Source organism: Centroberyx gerrardi, chromosome 23, assembly GCF_048128805.1.
Source record: "Centroberyx gerrardi isolate f3 chromosome 23, fCenGer3.hap1.cur.20231027, whole genome shotgun sequence".
NCBI lineage: Eukaryota > Metazoa > Chordata > Actinopteri > Beryciformes > Berycidae > Centroberyx > Centroberyx gerrardi.
In genome coordinates this window covers 7,611,452-7,631,478 of record NC_136019.1, presented here as the reverse complement: position 1 = coordinate 7,631,478, position 20,027 = coordinate 7,611,452, and the positions used below count along the sequence as shown (strand labels likewise).

Sequence of the window (20,027 nt, the reverse complement as noted above, 5' to 3'; positions counted from 1 at the left end):
CGCCCTGCTCTCTGGCTCCCTCTGCTGGCGGTTAGGTGGCAGTGGAGGGGGGAGACACCGCAGTGTGTGTGTGTGTGTGTGTTGTGCCTTGTGCCGTTTAAGCATTTAAATAAATTGCATTGCTTTTCATTACATGGTGCTTTTCTTCTCTGAAAAAACAAACCTTTATTCCTTTGATTAGATCCAACCTGAGTGTACAGAAACAATTAAATTACAATTAGTTTTAGGTTGTTTCTTTTGTTTTTTCACAAGAGATACAATAATGATCACCAATGATAGATTTTTATCCAATTTTTTGAAGTAGTTCTGAAATACAATGAATAATAGATACTATAGGCTTAATATTGTTTCCAAGCGTTCCCAAGTACAAGTGACAGCAATGGGGTCTGAAAGATTGAATCAAATATCATTTTTACTTTATCTATTCATCAAACAGTATCACTTGAAAACAGAATTCTATACAACATTTTAATGACTGTTATAAAGATGAGACAGTGGAAAATGTCTACAGTGTTTAGATACAGAGACCTTATGAAAAGGGAGTGAAACTGAAAAGGTGGCACTTGCCATACCTAAGCCTGAGTCCAAGATTGAACTTTGAGTTGTTTGCTTTCATCATTATATTAGAGCGCACAGGTCAGGCCAGAAATCTATTGGGAAGCCATATCTAAAACTAAATCACATGGAGGAGCACCCATGGGTGTCCAGTGTTCCCTCTAAGATGTGTGTTTCTGCAGGATAGTTTGGTGTCCTAGAGCAGATAGTTTATCACACTGACCACATGATCACATCTTGTCAGTCGGTTTGGACGTTTTCTTGGCAAATAATAATGGATGAAGGATTCAAATGTCTATATTTCCTTAATACTTTGACTAATCTCAGTAAAAGTTATTTTCAAAAATGATTTTCAGAATTTTATCTTCAAAATTGAATTCATGACAATTTTACTGTCATGCAAGCCTTCACTCAGTGGCAGGGCCATGGGCTGTCCAGTGGGTGGCAACAGTTAGTGGCTATAGCCAAAATGCAGTTATGATAGACTGAGGCAATATGTTCATCAATGAGTTGAGCCAATAAATATTAGATTTAGTAATCATTTGATAGTCATACTTTGTCACAAGTTGCTGTATTCCCAGTATGATCTTATTCTACTGCATATCATTTTTATTTCTAATAATAGGTAATATGGTAATAGTTCATTGTATGATGCCTACTGATTACTCATACTACAATGCTAATCTTTCATGCCAATAGATTAATGATGATGCAGCCTGTTGTTATGATCTCTAAGTTCCTTTAACAGTTTAAAGACATTATTTGGGGCTAACAGGTTGCCTTTTTCTCCTCCTTTTTTGCTGTATTTTTTCTGTTGACAAAATGGCTGAGCTGTTCCCAGCTGCCTGATGTCTGCTTGCAGCTATATTCACTTTACAACTCTCACCCATAAGATGAAGCTGCTCTTTAAAGCCCCGCCCCTCTGAGCAGAACCAGGAAGTCCAGCCCCTTCTTTCCCCAAGTCTTTTCAGAGAAAACGAAACTCTTCTCTGCCTGTGTGAAAGTGGTTGTCAGTAAAATGGCTGAACAGCAGCAGCAGGCAGTTTTGCTGGACCAGGATCAGTTCTGCTGTTCAATCTGTCTGGACCTTCTAAAGGATCCAGTCACTATCTATTGTGGACACAGTTACTGCAGAAGCTGTATTGAGGGTTGCTGGGACCAGGAGGAAGAGAAGGGAGTGTACAGCTGCCCTCAGTGCAGGGAGAGCTTCAGTCCCAGGCCTGTTCTTCGGAGGAACAACATGCTGGCTGAGGTGGGCTGGAAAAATAGTACTGGTAGGAGAAATAGAGCTAGAAACAGTAGTAGTAGTGCTGCTGGAAACAGTAGCAGTGTTACTTTATTTATTCCACAGTGAGAATTGCTTCATCACTGTGGTCCATTAGTTTAACATTTAAAGGAGACATAGAAATGTGTTATTTCTCACTGTACTTTTGTCACACACCCCATGTATTCCACTTGTTGCTCGTCAGTGAATGACCTCTCCTCCTTTTCTTTTCCTCCCAGGTTGTGGAGAAGCTGAAGAAGACAGGCGGCCAACAGGCTTCTCCCTCCGCTGCTCTGGCCTGTGCCGGCCCAGCGGATGTGGCCTGTGATTTCTGCACCGGGACCAGACGCAACAAAGCCACTATGTCTTGCTTGGCGTGCGCGGCCTCTTACTGTGCAGCTCACCTCCAGCCTCACTACAGCGTTCCTGTGTTGCAGAAGCACAAGCTGGTCTCAGCCACGGCCCCGCTGCAGGAAAAGATGTGCTCTAAGCATGACAAGCTGATGGAGGTCTACTGTCGCACAGACCAGCAGTGTGTCTGCTATCTGTGCACCATAGATGAGCATCAGGGCCACAAAATTGTGTCAATTGCAGCAGAGAGAGCTGAGAGACAGGTAGGACCAAAATAACTTGTTGACAACATCTGTGGCTATAAAACATATTCATTGACAAATAAATGTTTTCATGTTTTTGCTCTTTGGTTGAGCTACGACTCAAATGTCCAGTGTAACATTTATGGTGTTAGAAATACAACCAGCCACAGAGAAAACACTTCCTGATGCATCAATCCTAATATTGTCTTCCAGAAACAGCTGATTGTGAGTCAGCAGAAAGTCCAGGAGAGAGTCCAGGAGAGAGAGAGGGAGCTGAAGGAGCTGAGCCAGGCTGTGGAGGATCTCAAGGTGTGGAAATGGGAGCACAGTATATGATGTCCAAACTCCGCCAAATGCGAGCACAACTCGATCAAAAAAATCCTCCTAAGGTGCACGGCCAAAGATTAATACATGAAGAAAGAAAAGCCAGCACTCTTAATGTCCTTTTATCATATATTTGAATGGGCAGCTATAGAGCACAAACGACGGACGCGTTTGATGATGGCTTATTGCTGAAACGCGTCCGTCGTTTGTGCTCTATAGCTGCCCATTCAAATATATGATAAAAGGACATTAAGAGTGCTGGCTTTTCTTTCTTCAAGCACAGTATATGATCCCATGTGTCTGCTAAAGGGCTCACAGCCATGTGGGCACGTCTCGTTAAAGGCTTGGCATTCATTAATGAGTAAAATGGCATTGAGGAAGGTCATGGACCCAAATGTTTGCACAGGGCATTTTATCACCATTTACACTTTCAACATTACAGGCTGATGAATGGACTAATATAGAAGATCTCTAGTCCAGATTTGTATATTTGGGTCTTCAGCTGCAGTGTGCAAGCTTCTCTTTTTAACACTGTGTGAATTCTCTGGACTTCTGCTCCTGCCAAAGACGTTTCAGGCAGTATAATGGAGATAGTGTAAGTTTCTACATAGACACTACAGTAAATGTCCATCAGATCAGCTGTTCCTTTCCCCTTTTAATCCAGGTTCATTACTCTGAGGGACAATCCTCACAATTTTAAATCAGTCTTATGAATGAGCAAATAATCACAGCCATTTGTAATCACAAACTGTTTTGTAACTTTTCAGTAAAGCTGCCATCTAATCTATTTCTTTTGGCTGCAAAAAAGATGTAGAATAGTCTCAAAACCTGTCTGTTCTCATGTGTTTTCTGTAAACAAGCATTAACTGTAGACTTTGGTGTTGAATGTAATGTTTTGCTTCATTGATCCCCATAGGGAAGTAGTGTTTTCTCTGTCCCCTCCGCAGGGAGGTCAGAGGTCAGGCTCAGCTACAGAACAGTGCCACTAGAGCTGGTGGGGTTTCAGTGTCTTGTTCAGTCCCATTTCAGCAGGGTGGATGCTTGTCGACACGGGGGCTTGAACCCAAGCGGTCCAGCTGAGGACGGCGGTGTCTCTAACCGGCGGGCCGCCCTGCCGCCTTAAAAGAAGTGCACTTTGTAAAGCAGGCACCATGTGTGTGTTTGTACTAGCAGAGTTCTGCCCAGACCGCAGTGGAGGCCTGTGAGCTGATCTTCACTGAGCTGATCTGCTCCATCCAGAGGAGGCGCAGTGAGGTGAAGCAGCTGATCAGAGCCCAGGAGAAGACTGCAGTCGGTCAGGCTGAAGAACTGCTGCTGCAGCTGGAGGAGGAGATCGCCAAGCTGAGGAGGAGAGACACTGAACTGGAACAGCTGTCGCATGCTGACGACCACATCCGTTTCATCCAGGTTACACACACTTTTCAGTCTGAGTGGACTTTAACTCTTTAAAATGAATGTATTATTTTAAAGATAGTTTAATTGAATTGAATAATAACATTGAATAATCACAGGGTTTCCTGCAGTGCTTTATAGCCAAGACACACTCTGTCTTTACTGTAAAACCCCCAAACTCCTTTATTTGAGTTGATTTACATTTAGACCAAAGCAATGTTGAACAAATTGTCCAAAAGCGACATCTTCTGTCCAAAAGTGACATTGTAACAAATGATAAGCATATTATTTTGGGAGATCACATAGTTTGAACAAAGTTAATTGTTACAACTTAAAGGAAGATCCACCCCAAAACACTTTAACACTGTTACAAACAGTTATTGATGATTTATCTTGTGTATTTGGGCTAATTTTGTAGTTTAGTGGTTTATTTCTCTTATTCCTGTGAATTACTGGCCAAGTGTAGACAATGTGACATCAGGTCACGATATTTCCAGTTCAGCTACAATGGAGTTTGATAGCAGGAAAATGTTCAACACTCTAAAACATCAGCAGTAAACATCAGGTTTTGGTGTCAGTCCCTCAGAATCAAAGAGTGAGAGCTTCTTTCTAGATTCACAATTTTCATCGACATTCAACAGTCATACAGGGAGAAATCCATCGTAGAAGAGGCAGAGAGACCAATTTACCAATTTGGTATTTTGTGCTGGCAGCAAATAAGACTCTTAAATTATTTCCTTCATGCCATTGTGAACCTTGACTTTGTACTGCCTTCCTCCCTGCATTTACTGGTATAATGTTACTTTGTTTACCTTCAAGTAAACTGTTGTGAATTTGACATTTTAAAGACAATGCAAATTAATTTAATGGAGTTTATTCAGTCATGCAACAGTTATGCAGATAGAAAACATTGAGTGTGTATGTCATCAGAGGATTTTTCTATTGGCTGAGCTAGAAGAATGTTGCATGTTTTACATTTTGTTTAAAATATTCTATCCAATAATACCATACTTCTTCTTGATATTAATGTTATCTTTTGTCTCACTGGCCCACCAGGCCACCATGATTGTCTTTTTTTGAAAAACCTTCAATTAATCCTAATTTATTCAAGACATAATCTGATCTGCAGAAAAACATAAACAGCATTATTCCAGAAAGAAAACATTGTCATTCAAAGGAATTGACTTCACCTGCATTCTTTATCATTACACACATATCATCCTTATCAGTATTTTGCTGTCTGTATTCTTTTCTTCTGGCCCACCATGATTATCTTTTTTGAAAAACATTCTAATAATCCTAATTTATTCAAAACACAGAATTGAACTCATAGCTGATATATAACAAAATATAAACATCATTATTCCAGAAAGAAAAGATTGTCATTCAAAGGAAGTGTGTGTGTGTGTGTGTGTGTGTGTGTGTGTGTGTGTGTGTGTGTGTGTGTGTGTGTGTCTCCCTGGTCTCTCTCCAGAGTTTCCAGTCTCTCTCCAGTCCCAGTGAATCTCCAGACTTGCCTAGTGTTGTTGTTGCTCCTCTACGTTACTTCAGAGATGTGAGTGACTCTGTGTCTGACCTGAGAGAGAAACTAGAGAGCATCCTGAAGGACACATGGCCCAGGATCTCTGCCACAGGTAGCTGACAGGAATAGAAATATCCATTCAGAGGAATGTAGTGGCTTTACACATGTCCAGTGCTATTTAGGAAGTGATGATTCTGTTTTGTTTCTTTATTCTAGTGTCTTCTGTAGATGTTTTACTGCCACCAGAGTCACAGACCAGAGAAGACTTTTTACGCTGTAAGGAAATGATATTTCACTCTGTACAATTCTACAACATATTAATGCATTAATAATAATTATCTGAATGGCAGTAGGTTGATATTAATACTCACTTTGGTTTCTGCTTTGCTCTTCTGACAGATTGCTGTCCTCTCACACTGGATGAGAACTCAGTCTACCAACGTCTCTCCCTGTCAGAAGACAACCGGAGGGTGACGACTGTATCTAATAAGAAACGTTATCCTGCTCACTCAGACAGGTTTACTAATGTTTACCAAGTGTTGTGCAGAGAGGGTTTGTCTGGGCGATGTTATTGGGAGGTGGAGTGGAAGGGTTCCACTCTGTATGCAGCAGTTTCATACGAAGACATCAGCAGAACGTCAGATGACTCAGTTTTTGGACGTAATGACAAGTCCTGGAGTTTAGTTTGCTCTCAACATGGTTACTCTTTCCGACACAATAATGTAGAAACAGAAGTGTCAGGCCGTCGTTCCTCCAGGGTCGGAGTGTACCTGGATTATGAGGCAGGTACTCTGTCCTTTTATAGCGTCTCTGACACGATGACCCTGCTCCACAAAGTCCACACCACTTTCACTCAGCCGCTCCATCCTGGGATTGGACTGTGGATTAACAACTATGGAGACTTTGCAGAGCTGATCAAGTTATGGTAGTGAAGGAGCTGAATATCTAACATGACTTTTGTACTGCAAATCAGGTCAGACTGATATATCGGTTTGTTGGTATTGGACTGACATTTGCCTTTCAATAAAAATTGGATATGGGCCTGTCAGTGTTGTTCACTGCTGATATGATGGAGGAGAGGATGTGATTTTACTCAACAGCTTCAGGGAGGCAGACTGTAAAACCTGTGATGAAACCTGCCTCACTCTGAATGAAGGAGCTGCTAACAAACCTAAAATAATTTAATGAACATGGCTTTCAATGGAGAGTTTTTAAGCTATTATCTAAAAACTCTTTCAGAGGCTTTTCAATCCTGCCAGGAAAAAAAAAATCTCCGGAAAATGCTGAATCCTTGTAAGTTTTTTTATTTTATATTTTGGCATGAAAATGGTGAAACTTAAATACAGAATATCAGCACAAAATATTGATATCAGCAGCTTCAATTCAAAAATATGGGTATCAGCCTTCAAAAACCCTATCAGTCAAATCCTAACTGTAAATAAATGATTAAAAATAGTTTATATGTTGAAAGAGCAGAACTGCCTTCAGAGACAAAGACTTGTTTGGGAAATGGTTTTCTTTCTCTTGTTCCATTTGACTTTCCCAGTCAAAGTAAACTGAATGTTTATTGGGACAAAATGGCCGCTGAAAAGTGTCTGAAGATGGGAGCAGTGACATGGAGTGAGAGCAAACGATAGTGAATTCAATACCTGCAGGCACTGGAAAATATTTCAGCCGAGCCAAAATCACTGTTACTCTGTTCTTACTGTTTTGTAGAGTCCACAGTGTTATTTAGTGAGACTCCATGTATGTTTCAAAGAAGGAGAAAGAAATCAAACTATTGAGACACATCATTTATTTTTACATTATGTCTAGTCTATGTAAAAGAGTACACTTTGTAAGACGTCTAATTTTGAAATAATAAATAAATAAATGCATTGACTCACAGTTCATCCTTTCTTATTTTCATTAGTACATTAGCAGAGCCTTTATGGGAAGATAAGTCTTAACAGGCTAAAGTACATTGTTTATTATGGAAGATTTTATCTGGTTTATTTTTCTGAACTGATGCTGAATGAAAACATCTTCATCAAAATAGAACAATAAAACAATAAAAAAACAAACCCAAAAACAAAGAACAAACACTCCTTCACTTTCTCTATTTATCTTTTTGAAATTCTTTTTGTGTTCAGGTGTAGAAGGTGTAGGATGAGACCAGAGACTGTAAGGCAGTCAAGTGTGTGTGATATGTGTGTGTGTGTGTGTGTTTAATGTGTAATTCTACATGAAACAGATGGGGGACACATGGGGGGGAAAGAAAGAACCAGAAGAAGAAGAAGAAAGTACAACATCTACAACATCTTGTCAGTCTTCCTCTCTCTCTCTCGGTGTCTTGGGTAATGTGACACTTGTTGGATCTCTTTAGAGGAATTCTCTTGTTGCTTGCCTGCTCCACAGGGAGGTCAGAGGTCACGGTCAGATACAGAGCAACAGCCCCCGTCCTGTTAGAATAGAGTGCTGAAGGCCGCCGTTTCTTCTTCATGTTGTTGAGATATTTTAGGCCCTCGCTCCTCCGGGGTCGGGCTCTACCTGGATCACAAGGCACCGACTCTTTCCTTTAGCGGTCCGACAGCTTCTCTTTCACAACGACCCCACAGTTTGCAGATGGCGTTTGTGCAGCCACTCTTCCCTTGATGTGGCTGTGGAGCTGAGAGAAATACCTCGTTCAAAAGGTAAACAATGATGTTTTAACTAATTTGGCCTTTTAGACAGAATTTTGAACAGAAAGTTGAATGCTTTATCATGTTTAGGTGAAATCAGATGTAGAACAGAAAAGCTGTAGAACGGAAAAAGGAGTGAACTGTATAAGCTGTGTCCCAATCACAGCAATATTTATGTTATCCCTTTATTTATATTGACTGTACTTCCTTACTTAACATATATTACGTTAATACACTAGACTAGACTATTCAGTTTATTTACTTTACTACATTTGACTACATATGTGACAACAATAATATCCCCAGATGGATCTCAATTTTTCAGATACTTACAGGTTCAGAGCTTTGCCAAAAGACATTTCCCATCTTTCCCTTGCACTCCCCCACCTGACTCAGTACATTACTTGTTAGAGTCTAACCGTTCTTTGAAGGGCCAATTTCAAAGATATATACTGTGATCCAGCACATTAAGTCCCTGACCTGGACCGACAACAAAGTGGCTTGGGAAGAGGACATTGGGGTAGAACTATCAGAACATGTATGGGAAGATAGTATCGCGCGTATCCACACTTCATCCCTCTGCATAAGACATGGACTGATACAGTTGAAGATCCTTCACCGACTGCACTTTTCAAATGCTAGACCAGCTAGAATTTACCCTACAGTGAATCCCCGATGTCCCAGATGCCACCAAAGCCCTGCCACTCTGGGACAGATGTTCTGCTCATGTCAGGCACTGAATAATTTCTGGAGCCCCATTTTCGAATCACTGTCACGTATATGTGGTAGAACGCTTGACCCTAAACCTAACGTTGCCGTTTTTGGTGTGTCAGAGGAAAGTTTATCTACCCATCGAGGAAATGCAATTGCGTTTGCATCCCTCCTGGCCCGCCGTCTCATTCTTCTCCATTGGACATCAACAAAGCCCCCCTCATTCATACAATGGGTCAGAGAGATGATGACCTCTCTGAAATGAGAGAAAATTAGATATTCAGTACGTGGGTCACGGGAAAAATTCTACACAACTTGGCTCCCTTTTATAGAGTATGTAGAAACTTTATCTTTCGTCTGATTGTTCCCTTTCCTCTGCACTAACAAATCAATACTGTGCTCTTGTAACGGGTTTTGTCTTTCTGTGGACTGATGGTGGATGTGTCCCCTTATGTTTATGGTGCAGGAAGGACGGCGCGGCCACACAGGACTTGCTCTCACTCTGGTTCTCTCTTTATTCTGGTACAAAAATCAGCAACACACACAATCGTCATCAACAGTGTGTTATGCAACTGCGAGCATTAAGATCTCCAGCTTGGAAGTATTTTTCTTTTCTACAAAAGACTAATATAAAATACATTTTTCTATACATTCTAGTATAAAACAAACATGTGATCGTATAGTGGTAATATTATGTATGATTTTCTATAGAGCACCTAAAGAATAAGAGCTATTTTCTTTTACATTCACAATAAAAATCCTAAAACATTCTAAATAAACATTTTGTCCATAGACAATAAATGGAACACCATTTTGAGTCCTATATAGTGCAACATGTTATTGCTGTTGTACAAAAACCTCGTATCAATATTTTAGGAATGAAGAAAAATAAGTTTACTTTTATACTGTTGACCATATACTTCTAAAATTCTACAATGGGCTATAAATGGGATATGAAACACTATTAGCCCATGAAAGACAACAAAAGCCTTCATTTCACACAAAACACAGTAAATCCCAAAGCTGGAATTACGAGGTTTTCATGCAACGACAATATGTGAAACCCACATTTAACAAAGCCTACCTGGTACAAAAATCAGCAACACACACAATCGTCATCAACAGTGTGTTATGCAACTGCAAGCATTAAGATCTGTGTAACAAAGAGTAGAAAAATTAATCTAAAATAATTACTAAACATTACGGCTGGGAACAAGCCAGCAAGTGCATGGCTAGCTAACTAGCATTAGCTCAACATGCAACCAAAAGTGCTACTCGTGGATAAAGTTACCATTCTTGCACATAAATGTCTGTAACTTTCCAATTACATGCTAGTAGTGCTTACAGTCAAAATACATGCTACTGAAGGTTGCAAAAACAATTTTAAAGCATTAAACATAGAAATATTGGTTGCAACATTGCTCACGTGTACCCACCTCCAGCTTGGAAGTATTTTTCTTTGCTGAGGCACGTACGGTGCGCGAGAAGGAACCCTATCTATGCAGTTGCGCTTTTAACCCACCAGGTGGCTCTAAAACTACCGTATACATATGTAAGACAAGCATATCAATTTTGTAGAAATTCATAATAGAGGTTATTTCTAACTCTGTTACACTCTCATTCTTAGACTATAGCGTTAACACTCAAAAGAGGATTTTCATAGTCTGACTTAATCTGTATGCACACCATGTTTTGTATGTATTATCTTTATTTATTTATTTTTCTTATCTTTTTCGTTTGTTTTTTATGCAGTCTATATATGCCCTTTGGAATGCACAATTTATTGAATTAGTACTGCTTTTCTGTGTGTGTATGTTAGTATGTACTGTATGTTAGTATGTATGTTAGTATGTATGTGTATGTTAACCTTGGATGGGTTGGGGGGTGGGAATGGGGAGGTGGGTTAGAATAGAAGAGATTACTTGTAACTCTGTACCTGTTCATTAAAATGAAAAAATCTAAATAAAGTTTAGAAAGAAAAAATGTGTCTCTTTTCTTTTTAGTCAGATTTTTCTGTATCTTGTATATTTAGGCGGCCCGGCCCATAAGCCTGGAAGCCTATTGTTGTTGTACGTTTTCTTTCTTTCTTTCTCACTAAAACTGCCTTCTCATGAACGGAAATGCGTGAATCTTTGCAGACAATAACAGTCTAGACCAGACAAGAACAATACTGTATGAGTATACTGTAATATGGAGACAACTGGCCTAATGGTGGCGCTACAGTAACAGTTCACATTTTAATCTTCAAGTCATAAAAAATCAGCAATTTGTGCTACAAGCCTGAAACTCTCTGAGGTTGTTGACTCAGTGGAGAGGAAACTGTTCACTGCATTTTTTCAGAAACTGTAAAACTAATTAACTCTTATAACTTTTGTACCAAAATTTCCAAAATTGGAGAATTTTCAAATGTCTATATTTTTGTAATATTTGACTAATCTTAGTAAAAGTTATTTTCAAAAATTGTGTATATAAAGTGCCTTGATTTTAAGAATTGGATGAAAATTCTTGTATGGCATATGGCATATTTATTGTCTTCTAGTGCTGAAAACACGGAGGATTGTCCTGATGGGGAAAACTGGAGCTGGGAGAAGCAGCGCAGGAAACTCCATATTTAGAGAGACTGTGTTCCAGATAAGTGATTCTCCCAACTCTCAAACAAGTTTCTGTCAAGCAGAGTCCAGATCTGTCGAGGGAAGAAGCTTTACTTTGATCGACACTCCTGGATTCTGTGACACAGCCAAGTCTGAGGAGCAGCTGAAGCCCGAGACAGTGAGGTGGATCACAGAGTGAGATCACGATAAGTGATTTCATAATAACAATAATATCATACTTTTTAAAACTCTGTAAGGAAAGTCTCTTTTTGCTTGCTTACTTAATTTGCTTACTTACTTTATTTAGTCTCAATTCTTTTTAGTGGTTTTCTGTATACTTTACATTCACTTTACAACTTTCACCCAAAGATAAAGCTGCTCTTTAAAGCCCCGCCCCTCTGAGCAGAACCAGGAAGTCCAGCCCCTTCTTTCCCCAAGTCTTTTCAGAGAAAACGAAACTCTTCTCTGCCTGTGTGAAAGTGGTTGTCAGTAAAATGGCTGAACAGCAGCAGCAGCAGCATGGAGTTGTGCTGGACCAGGATCAGTTCTGTTGTTCAATCTGTCTGGACCTGCTAAAAGATCCAGTTGCTCTCTTATGTGGACACAGTTACTGCAGAAGCTGTATTGAGGGTTGCTGGGACCAGGAGGAAGAGAAGGGAGTGTACAGCTGCCCTCAGTGCAGGGAGAGCTTCAGTCCCAGGCCTGTTCTTCAGAGGAACAACATGCTGGCTGAGGTGGGCTGGAAAAATAGTACTGGTAGGAGAAGTAGAGCTAGAAACAGTAGTAGTAGTGCTGCTGGAAACAGTAGCAGTGTTACTTTATTTATTCCACAGTGAGAATTGCTTCATCACTGTGGTCCATTAGTTTAACATTTAAAGGAGACATAGAAATGTGTTATTTCTCTCTGTACTTTTGTCACACACCCCATGTATTCCACTTGTTGCTCGTCAGTGAATGACCTCTCCTCCTTTTCTTTTCCTCCCAGGTTGTGGAGAAGCTGAAGAAGACAGGCGGCCAACAGGCTTCTCCCTCTGCTGCTCTGGCCTGTGCCGGCCCAGCGGATGTGGCCTGTGATTTCTGCACCGGGACCAGACGCAACAAAGCCACTATGTCTTGCTTGGCGTGCGCGGCCTCTTACTGTGCAGCTCACCTCCAGCCTCACTACAGCGTTCCTGTGTTGCAGAAGCACAAGCTGGTCTCAGCCACGGCCCCGCTGCAGGAAAAGATGTGCTCTAAGCATGACAAGCTGATGGAGGTCTACTGTCGCACAGACCAGCAGTGTGTCTGCTATCTGTGCACCATAGATGAGCATAAGAGCCACAATACAGTGTCAGTTGCAGCAGAGAGAGCTGAGAGACAGGTAGGACCAAAATAACTTGTTGACAACATCTGTGGCTATAAAGCATATTAATTGACAAATAAATGTTTTCATGTTTTTCCTCTTTGGTTGAGCTACGACTCAAATGTCCAGTGTAACATTTATGGTGTTAGAAATACAACCAGCCACAGAGAAAACACTTCCTGATGCACCAATCCTAATATTGTCTTCCAGAAACAGCTGATTGTGAATCAGCAGAAAGTCCAGGAGAGAGTCCAGGAGAGAGAGAGGGAGCTGAAGGAGCTGAGCCAGGCTGTGGAGGATCTCAAGGTGTGGAAATGGGAGCACAGTATATGATCCCATGTGTCTGCTAAAGGGCTCACAGCCATGTGGGCACGTCTCGTTAAAGACTTGGCATTCATTAATGGAATCAGTTCAGTGTAAAATGGCACTGAGGAAGGTCTGAATAGGAGCCAAATGTTTGCACAGGGCATTTTATCACCATTTACACTTTCAACATTACAGGCTGATGAATGGACTAATATAGAAGATCTCTAGTCCAGATTTGTATATTTGGGTCTTCAGCTGCAGTGTGCAAGCTTCTCTTTTTAACACTGTGTGAATTCTCTGGACTTCTGCTCCTGTCAAAGACGTTTCAGGCAGTATAATGGAGATAGTGTAAGTTTCTACATAGACACTACAATAAATGTGCATCAGATCAGTGGTTCCTTTCCCCCTTTAATCCAGGTTCGTTACTCTGAGGGACAATCAATCAATTTTAAATCAGTCTTATGAATGAGCAAATAATCACAGCCATTTTTAATCACAAATTTGCCTTGTAACTTTTCAGTAAAGCTGCCATCTAATCTATTTCTTTTGGCTGCAAAAAATATGTAGAATAGTCTCAAAACCTGTCTGTTCTCATGTGTTTTCTGTAAACAAGCATTAACTGTAGACTTTGGTGTTGAATGTAATGTTTTGCTTCATTGATCCCCATAGGGAAGTAGTGTTTTCTCTGTCCCCTCCACAGCGAGGTCAGAGGTCAGGCTCAGCTACAGAACAGTGCCACTAGAGCTGGTGGGGTTTCAGTGTCTTGTTCAGTCCCATTTCAGCAGGGTGGATGCTTGTCGACACGGGGGCTTGAACCCAAGCGGTCCGGCTGAGGACGGCGGTGTCTCTAACCGGCGGGCCGCCCTGCCGCCTTAAAAGAAGTGCACTTTGTAAAGCAGGCACCATGTGTGTGTTTGTACTAGCAGAGTTCTGCCCAGACCGCAGTGGAGGCCTGTGAGCTGATCTTCACTGAGCTGATCTGCTCCATCCAGAGGAGGCGCAGTGAGGTGAAGCAGCTGATCAGAGCCCAGGAGAAGACTGCAGTCGGTCAGGCTGAAGAACTGCTGCTGCAGCTGGAGGAGGAGATCGCCAAGCTGAGGAGGAGAGACACTGAACTGGAACAGCTGTCGCATGCTGACGACCACATCCGTTTCATTCAGGTAACACACACTTTTCAGTCTGAGTGGACTTTAACTCTTTAAAATGAATGAACTTTTTTTTAAAGATAGTTTTGATGACATTTCCACATCATTGAATAATCACAGGGTTTCCTGCAGCGCTTCCTAGCCAAGACACACTCTGTCTTTACTGTAAAACCCCCAAACTCCTTTATTTGAGTTGATTTACATTTAGACCAAAGCAATGCTGAACAAATTGTCCAAAAGTGACATCTTCTGTCCAAAAGTGACATTGCAACAAATTATAAGCATATTATTTTGGGAGATCACATAGTTTGATCAAAGTTAATTGTTACAACTTAAAGGAAGATCCACCCCAAAACACTTTAACACTGTTACAAACAGTTATTGATGATTTATCTTGTGTATTTGGGCTCATTTTGTAGTTTATTGGTTTATTTCTCTTATTCCTGTGAATTACTGGCCAAGTGTAGACAATGTGACATCAGGTCACGATATTTCCAGTTCAGCTACAATGGAGTTTGATAGCAGGAAAATGTTCAACACTCTAAAACATCAGCAGTAAACATCAGGTTTTGGTGTCAGTCCCTCAGAATCAAAGAGTGAGAGCTTCTTTCTAGATTCACAATTTTCACTGACATTCAACAGTCATACAGGGAGAAATCCATCGTAGAAGAGGCAGAGAGACCAATTTACCAATTTTGGTATTTTGTGCTGGTAGCAAATAATATAAATAATAATTATAATTATTTTCTTCATGCCATTGTGAACCTTGACTTTGTACTGCCTTCCTCCCTGCATTTTCTGGTATAACGTTACTTTGTTTACCTTCAAGTAAACTGGAAGAGAGAATAAATTTCAATCTTTTACATTTTATTTAAAATATTCTATCCAATAATACCATACTTCTTCTTGATATTAATGTTATTTTTTGTCTCACTGGCCCACCAGGCCACCATGTTGTCTTTTTTGAAAAACGTTCAATTAATCCTAATTTATTCAAAACACAGAACTGAACTCATAGCTGATATGTAGCAAAATATAAACAGCATTATGAAAGAAAGAAAATAATTTACTTCAACTACATTCTTTATCATTACACAGATATCATCTTTATCAGTGTTTTGCTGTCTGTTTTCTTTCCCTCTATGTGTGTGTGTGTGCGTGTGTGTGTGTGTGTGCGTGTGTGTGTGTGTGTGTGTGTGTGTGTGTGTGTGTGTGTGTGTCTCCCTGGTCTCTCTCCAGAGTTTCCAGTCTCTCTCCAGTCCCAGTGAATCTCCAGACTTGCCTAGTGTTGTTGTTGCTCCTCTACGTTACTTCAGAGATGTGAGTGACTCTGTGTCTGACCTGAGAGAGAAACTAGAGAGCATCCTGAAGGACACATGGCCCAGGATCTCTGCCACAGGTAGCTGACAGGAATAGAAATATCCATTCAGAGGAATGTAGTGGCTTTACACATGTCCAGTGCTATTTAGGAAGTGATGATTCTGTTTTGTTTCTTTATTCTAGTGTCTTCTGTAGATGTTTTACTGCCACCAGAGCCACAGACCAGAGAAGACTTTTTGCGCTGTAAGGAAATTATATTTCACTCTGTACAATTCTACAACATATTAATGCATTAATAATAATTATCTGAATGGCAGTAGGTTGATATTAATACTCACTTTGGTTTCTGCTTTGCTCTTCTGACAGATTGCTGTCCTCTCACACTGGATGAGAACTCAGTCTTCCAACATCTCTCCCTGTCAGAAGACAACCGGAGGGTGACGTTTGTATCTAATAACAAAGGTTATCCTGCTCACTCAGACAGGTTTACTAATGTTTACCAAGTGTTGTGCAGAGAGGGTTTGTCTGGGCGATGTTATTGGGAGGTGGAGTGGAAGGGTTACGGTCTGTCTGCAGCAGTTTCATACAAAGACATCAGCAGAACGTCAGGTGACTCAGGTTTTGGAAGTAATGACAAGTCCTGGAGTTTAGTTTGCTTTCAACGTGGTGACTCTTTCCGACACAATAATGTAGAAACAGAAGTGTCAGGCCGTCGTTCCTCCAGGGTCGGAGTGTACCTGGATTATGGGGCAGGTACTCTGTCCTTTTATAGCGTCTCTGACACGATGACCCTGCTCCACAAAGTCCACACCACTTTCACTCAGCCGCTCCATCCTGGGATTTATCTGTATGGAGAGTTTGCAGAGCTGATCAAGTTATGGTAGTGAAGGAGCTGAATATCTAACATGACTTTTGTACTGCAAATCAGGTCAGACTGATTTATTGGTTTGCTGGCATTGGACTGACATTGGCCTTTCAATAAAAATTGGATATTGGCCTGTCAGTGTTGTTCACTGCTGATATGATGGAGGAGAGGATGTGATTTTACTCAACAGCTTCAGGGAGGCAGACTGTAAAACCTGTGATGAAACCTGCCTCACTCTGAATGAAGGAGCTGCTAATTGACCTAAAATAATTTAATTAACATGGCTTTCAATGGAGAGGTTTTAAGGTTTTGTTTTAAATCTCTGTCAACCCTGCCAAGAAAAAGAAATCCACCGAAAACACTGAATCCTTGTATTTTCTTTGAATTTTTGGCACAAAAATGGTGAAATGTAAATACAGAATATCAGCACAAAATATTCAGCAGCTTCAGTACAAAAGTATGGGTATCAGTATCAGCCTTCAAAATCCCTATCAGTCAATACCTAACTGTAAATAAATGATTAAAAATTGTTTACTAGTTGAAAGAGCAGAACTGCCTTCAGAGACAAAGACTTGTTTGGGAAATGGTTTTCTTTCTCTTGTTCCATTTGACTTTCCCAGTCAAAGTAAACTGAATGTTTATTGGGACAAAATGGCCGCTGAAAAGTGTCTGAAGATGGGAGCAGTGACATGGAGTGAGAGCAAACGATAGTGAATTCAATACCTGCAGGCACTGGAAAATATTTCAGCCGAGCCAAAATCACTGTTACTCTGTTCTTACTGTTTTTTGTTGTTATTTAGTGAGACTCCATGTATGTTTCAAAGAAGGAGAAAGAAATCAAACTATTGAGACACATCATTTATTTTTACATTATGTCTCGTCTATGTAAAAGAGGATTTGTGTATTTTGTAAGATGTCTAATTTAGAAAATAATTGAATAAATAAATGCATTGACTCACAGTTCATTTCTGATTTTCATTAGTACATTAGCAGAACCTTTATGAGAAGATAAGTCTTAACAGGCTAAAGTGCATTGTTTATTATGGAAGATTTGATCTGGTTTATTTTTCTGAACTGATGCTGAATGACAACATCTTCATCAAAATAGAACAATAAAACAATAAAAAAATCAAACCCAAATACAAAGAACAAACACTCCTTCACTCTCTCTCTTTATCTTTCTGAAATTTGTTTTGTGCTCAGGTGTAGAAGGTGTAGGATGAGACCAGAGATTGTAAAACAGTCAAGTGTGTGTGTGTGAGTGTGTGTGTGTGTGTTTAATGTGTAATTCTACATGAAACAGATGGGGGACACATGGGGGGGAAAGAAAGAACCAGAAGAAGAAGAAAGAAGAACAACATCTACAACATCTTGTCAGTCTTCCTCTCTCTCTCTCTCGGTGTCTTGGGTAATGTGACACTTGTTGGATCTCTTTAGAGGAATTCTCTTGTTGCTTGCCTGCTCCACAGGGAGGTCAGAGGTCACGGTCAGATACAGAGCAGCAGCCCTGTAGCTGATAGGGATTCACTGTGTTGCTGTGACGCTGCGTAGTGAACACTGAACAGCGTCTGACACTTCAGCAGGGCGGATGCTTGAAGCGCGCTCCTCTGGTTGAAGGACGGCCTCTTTCGGCGCTCGGCCTCCCTGCCGCCCGTCCTGTTAGAATAGAGTGCTGAAGGCCGCCGTGTCTTCTTCATGTTGTTGAGATATTTTAGGCCCTCGCTCCTCCGGGGTCGGGCTCTACCTGGATCACAAGGCACCGACTCGAGAGCTGAGAGAAATACCTCTGTGGAGTCTCAGCCCAGAATGATGGTTCAGTTGGGCTTCAGCACCACGGACAGCGCCCTCTCCCACACTGGAGAACAGTGGGCAGAGTGTGGGAGGGCTGATACCTTCCTGCCCTCATGTGGCAGGGATGGAGAGAGCACAGCTGCGGCAGATCAGCAATCAGCGATCGACCTACTTCAGCCAGCCGCTCCACTCATTCAGGGGGAGGAAGGTGGTTTCTGACGGAGAGCAAACGGATTCTCCAAGACGGATAGACAAGACAGATTTACGATTGAAGGACATCTGGATAAACAGACTTGTGCTGTGTTGACCTCTGCTTGTTTCCTCAATGAGAAAGTGTGTGTGCCCCGGCCGAACGACCCAGTAGGAACGGACCTGACAGCGAGATTTGTACTACGGACCATCGGCATCGTGAGCCGGTTCCCCCGGACCAGTTACCCTCACTTACCCTCTCTGCTGTGTGTTCCCAGGCCAGAGTTCCCTCCTCCTCCCGAGTTCAGCCACCACTACCGGACTGGGAGAAACCACACTGGAGTTCCAGCATCCTACCTCCACCACACTTGTAAAAATAAAGAACTATATAATTTTAGCACCTGCAAATCTGTCTCTTCAGAGTCATTTCACCACAGGTATTGTACTTCTCCCTGAGCTATTTGTCACACCACGTTCAAAAGATAAAACAAAATGATGTTTTAACTAATTTGGCCTTGAAGACAGAATTTAGGTGAAACCAGTCGTAAAACAGAAAAAGGACTGAACTGTATAAACTGTGTCCCAATCACAGCAATATTTGTCATCTCTTTATTTACCTTGACTGTACTTCCTCACTTACAATATATTAAGTTAATGCACTAGACTATTTAGTATGATTTTCATTAGCCAGTATTGCTACAATCTTAATTTAGCCTCTACCTTTTTAGTCAGTTTCCTGTATCTTGTATATTTAGGCGGCCGGGCCCATAGGCCTGGCAGCCTATTGTTGTTTAATGTCTTCTTTCTTTCTGTTAAAACTGCCTTCTCATGAATGAAAATGCATGAAACTTTGGTGACAAGAACAAAACTAGGTGTACTGTAATATGGAGACAACTGGCCTAATGGTGGCGCTATAGAGTAACAGTTTAAAATTTTAAACTTTAACAAATCACAAAAAATCATCAATTTATCCTACAAGCCTGAAACTCTCTGAGGTTGTTGGCTCAGTGGAGAGGAAACTGTTGTTCACTGCAAGTACTTGGGAACAAAATTAAAGGTGAATGACACCCTGGTCCAGGAAAACCGGGGTATGTCACTCAGGGTATGTACCCCGGACCAGGAAGCCTGGGGTACGTCACTCGGGGTGCTTCAGTCACTGGCCTTTATGCTTTGTCGGCCTCTGTCTTTCTGGAGGCACACACAGACACACACACACACACACACACACAGAGAAACAGAGGCGAGACAGGTTTGCAACACAACAGTAACACAGCAGGGTTACAGCTTGTCGTCCTTCCAGATCACAGGTCTCTGGGTAGAGGAGTGTACGGCTGTCTTTCCTCCTGTCCTCTCCCTCTCCTCCAACACCTGTTCTGTATCCAGAGAGAGTCTGATTGCTGGTTGGGGTCAGCTGGGTTTCCTCCAGGTTACAGTGAGCTGGCAGTGGATGTATCATT

The 20,027-nt window shown here is 41.2% G+C and overlaps 3 protein-coding genes across 3 annotated transcripts in view; all 3 read left to right on the top strand.

Annotated features, from left to right (window-relative positions):
* The window catches only part of LOC144543553 (tripartite motif-containing protein 16-like), a 35,636-nt gene extending 18,102 nt beyond the window's left edge, over window positions 1–17,534 (top strand). Inside the window, exon 8 of the transcript XR_013507991.1 lies at window positions 17,067–17,534. The gene's annotated coding sequence lies outside the window, so the exon portion shown is untranslated. The remainder of the gene's footprint in view (window positions 1–17,066) is intronic.
* Window positions 1,574–7,468, top strand: LOC144543554 (E3 ubiquitin/ISG15 ligase TRIM25-like). The gene is made up of 7 exons (XM_078291774.1): window positions 1,574–1,807; window positions 2,059–2,433; window positions 2,626–2,721; window positions 3,910–4,143; window positions 5,603–5,762; window positions 5,867–5,926; window positions 6,050–7,468. The coding sequence occupies exons 1-7, from the start codon at window positions 1,574–1,576 to the stop codon at window positions 6,577–6,579; spliced, it is 1,689 nt and encodes a 562-aa protein (XP_078147900.1). The 3' UTR covers window positions 6,580–7,468.
* On the top strand, window positions 12,098–17,070 carry LOC139920850 (E3 ubiquitin/ISG15 ligase TRIM25-like). The gene is made up of 7 exons (XM_071910938.2): window positions 12,098–12,346; window positions 12,598–12,972; window positions 13,165–13,260; window positions 14,187–14,420; window positions 15,645–15,804; window positions 15,909–15,968; window positions 16,092–17,070. The coding sequence occupies exons 1-7, from the start codon at window positions 12,107–12,109 to the stop codon at window positions 16,607–16,609; spliced, it is 1,683 nt and encodes a 560-aa protein (XP_071767039.2). The 5' UTR covers window positions 12,098–12,106; the 3' UTR covers window positions 16,610–17,070.
* Window positions 17,535–20,027: the final 2,493 nt, after the last annotated feature.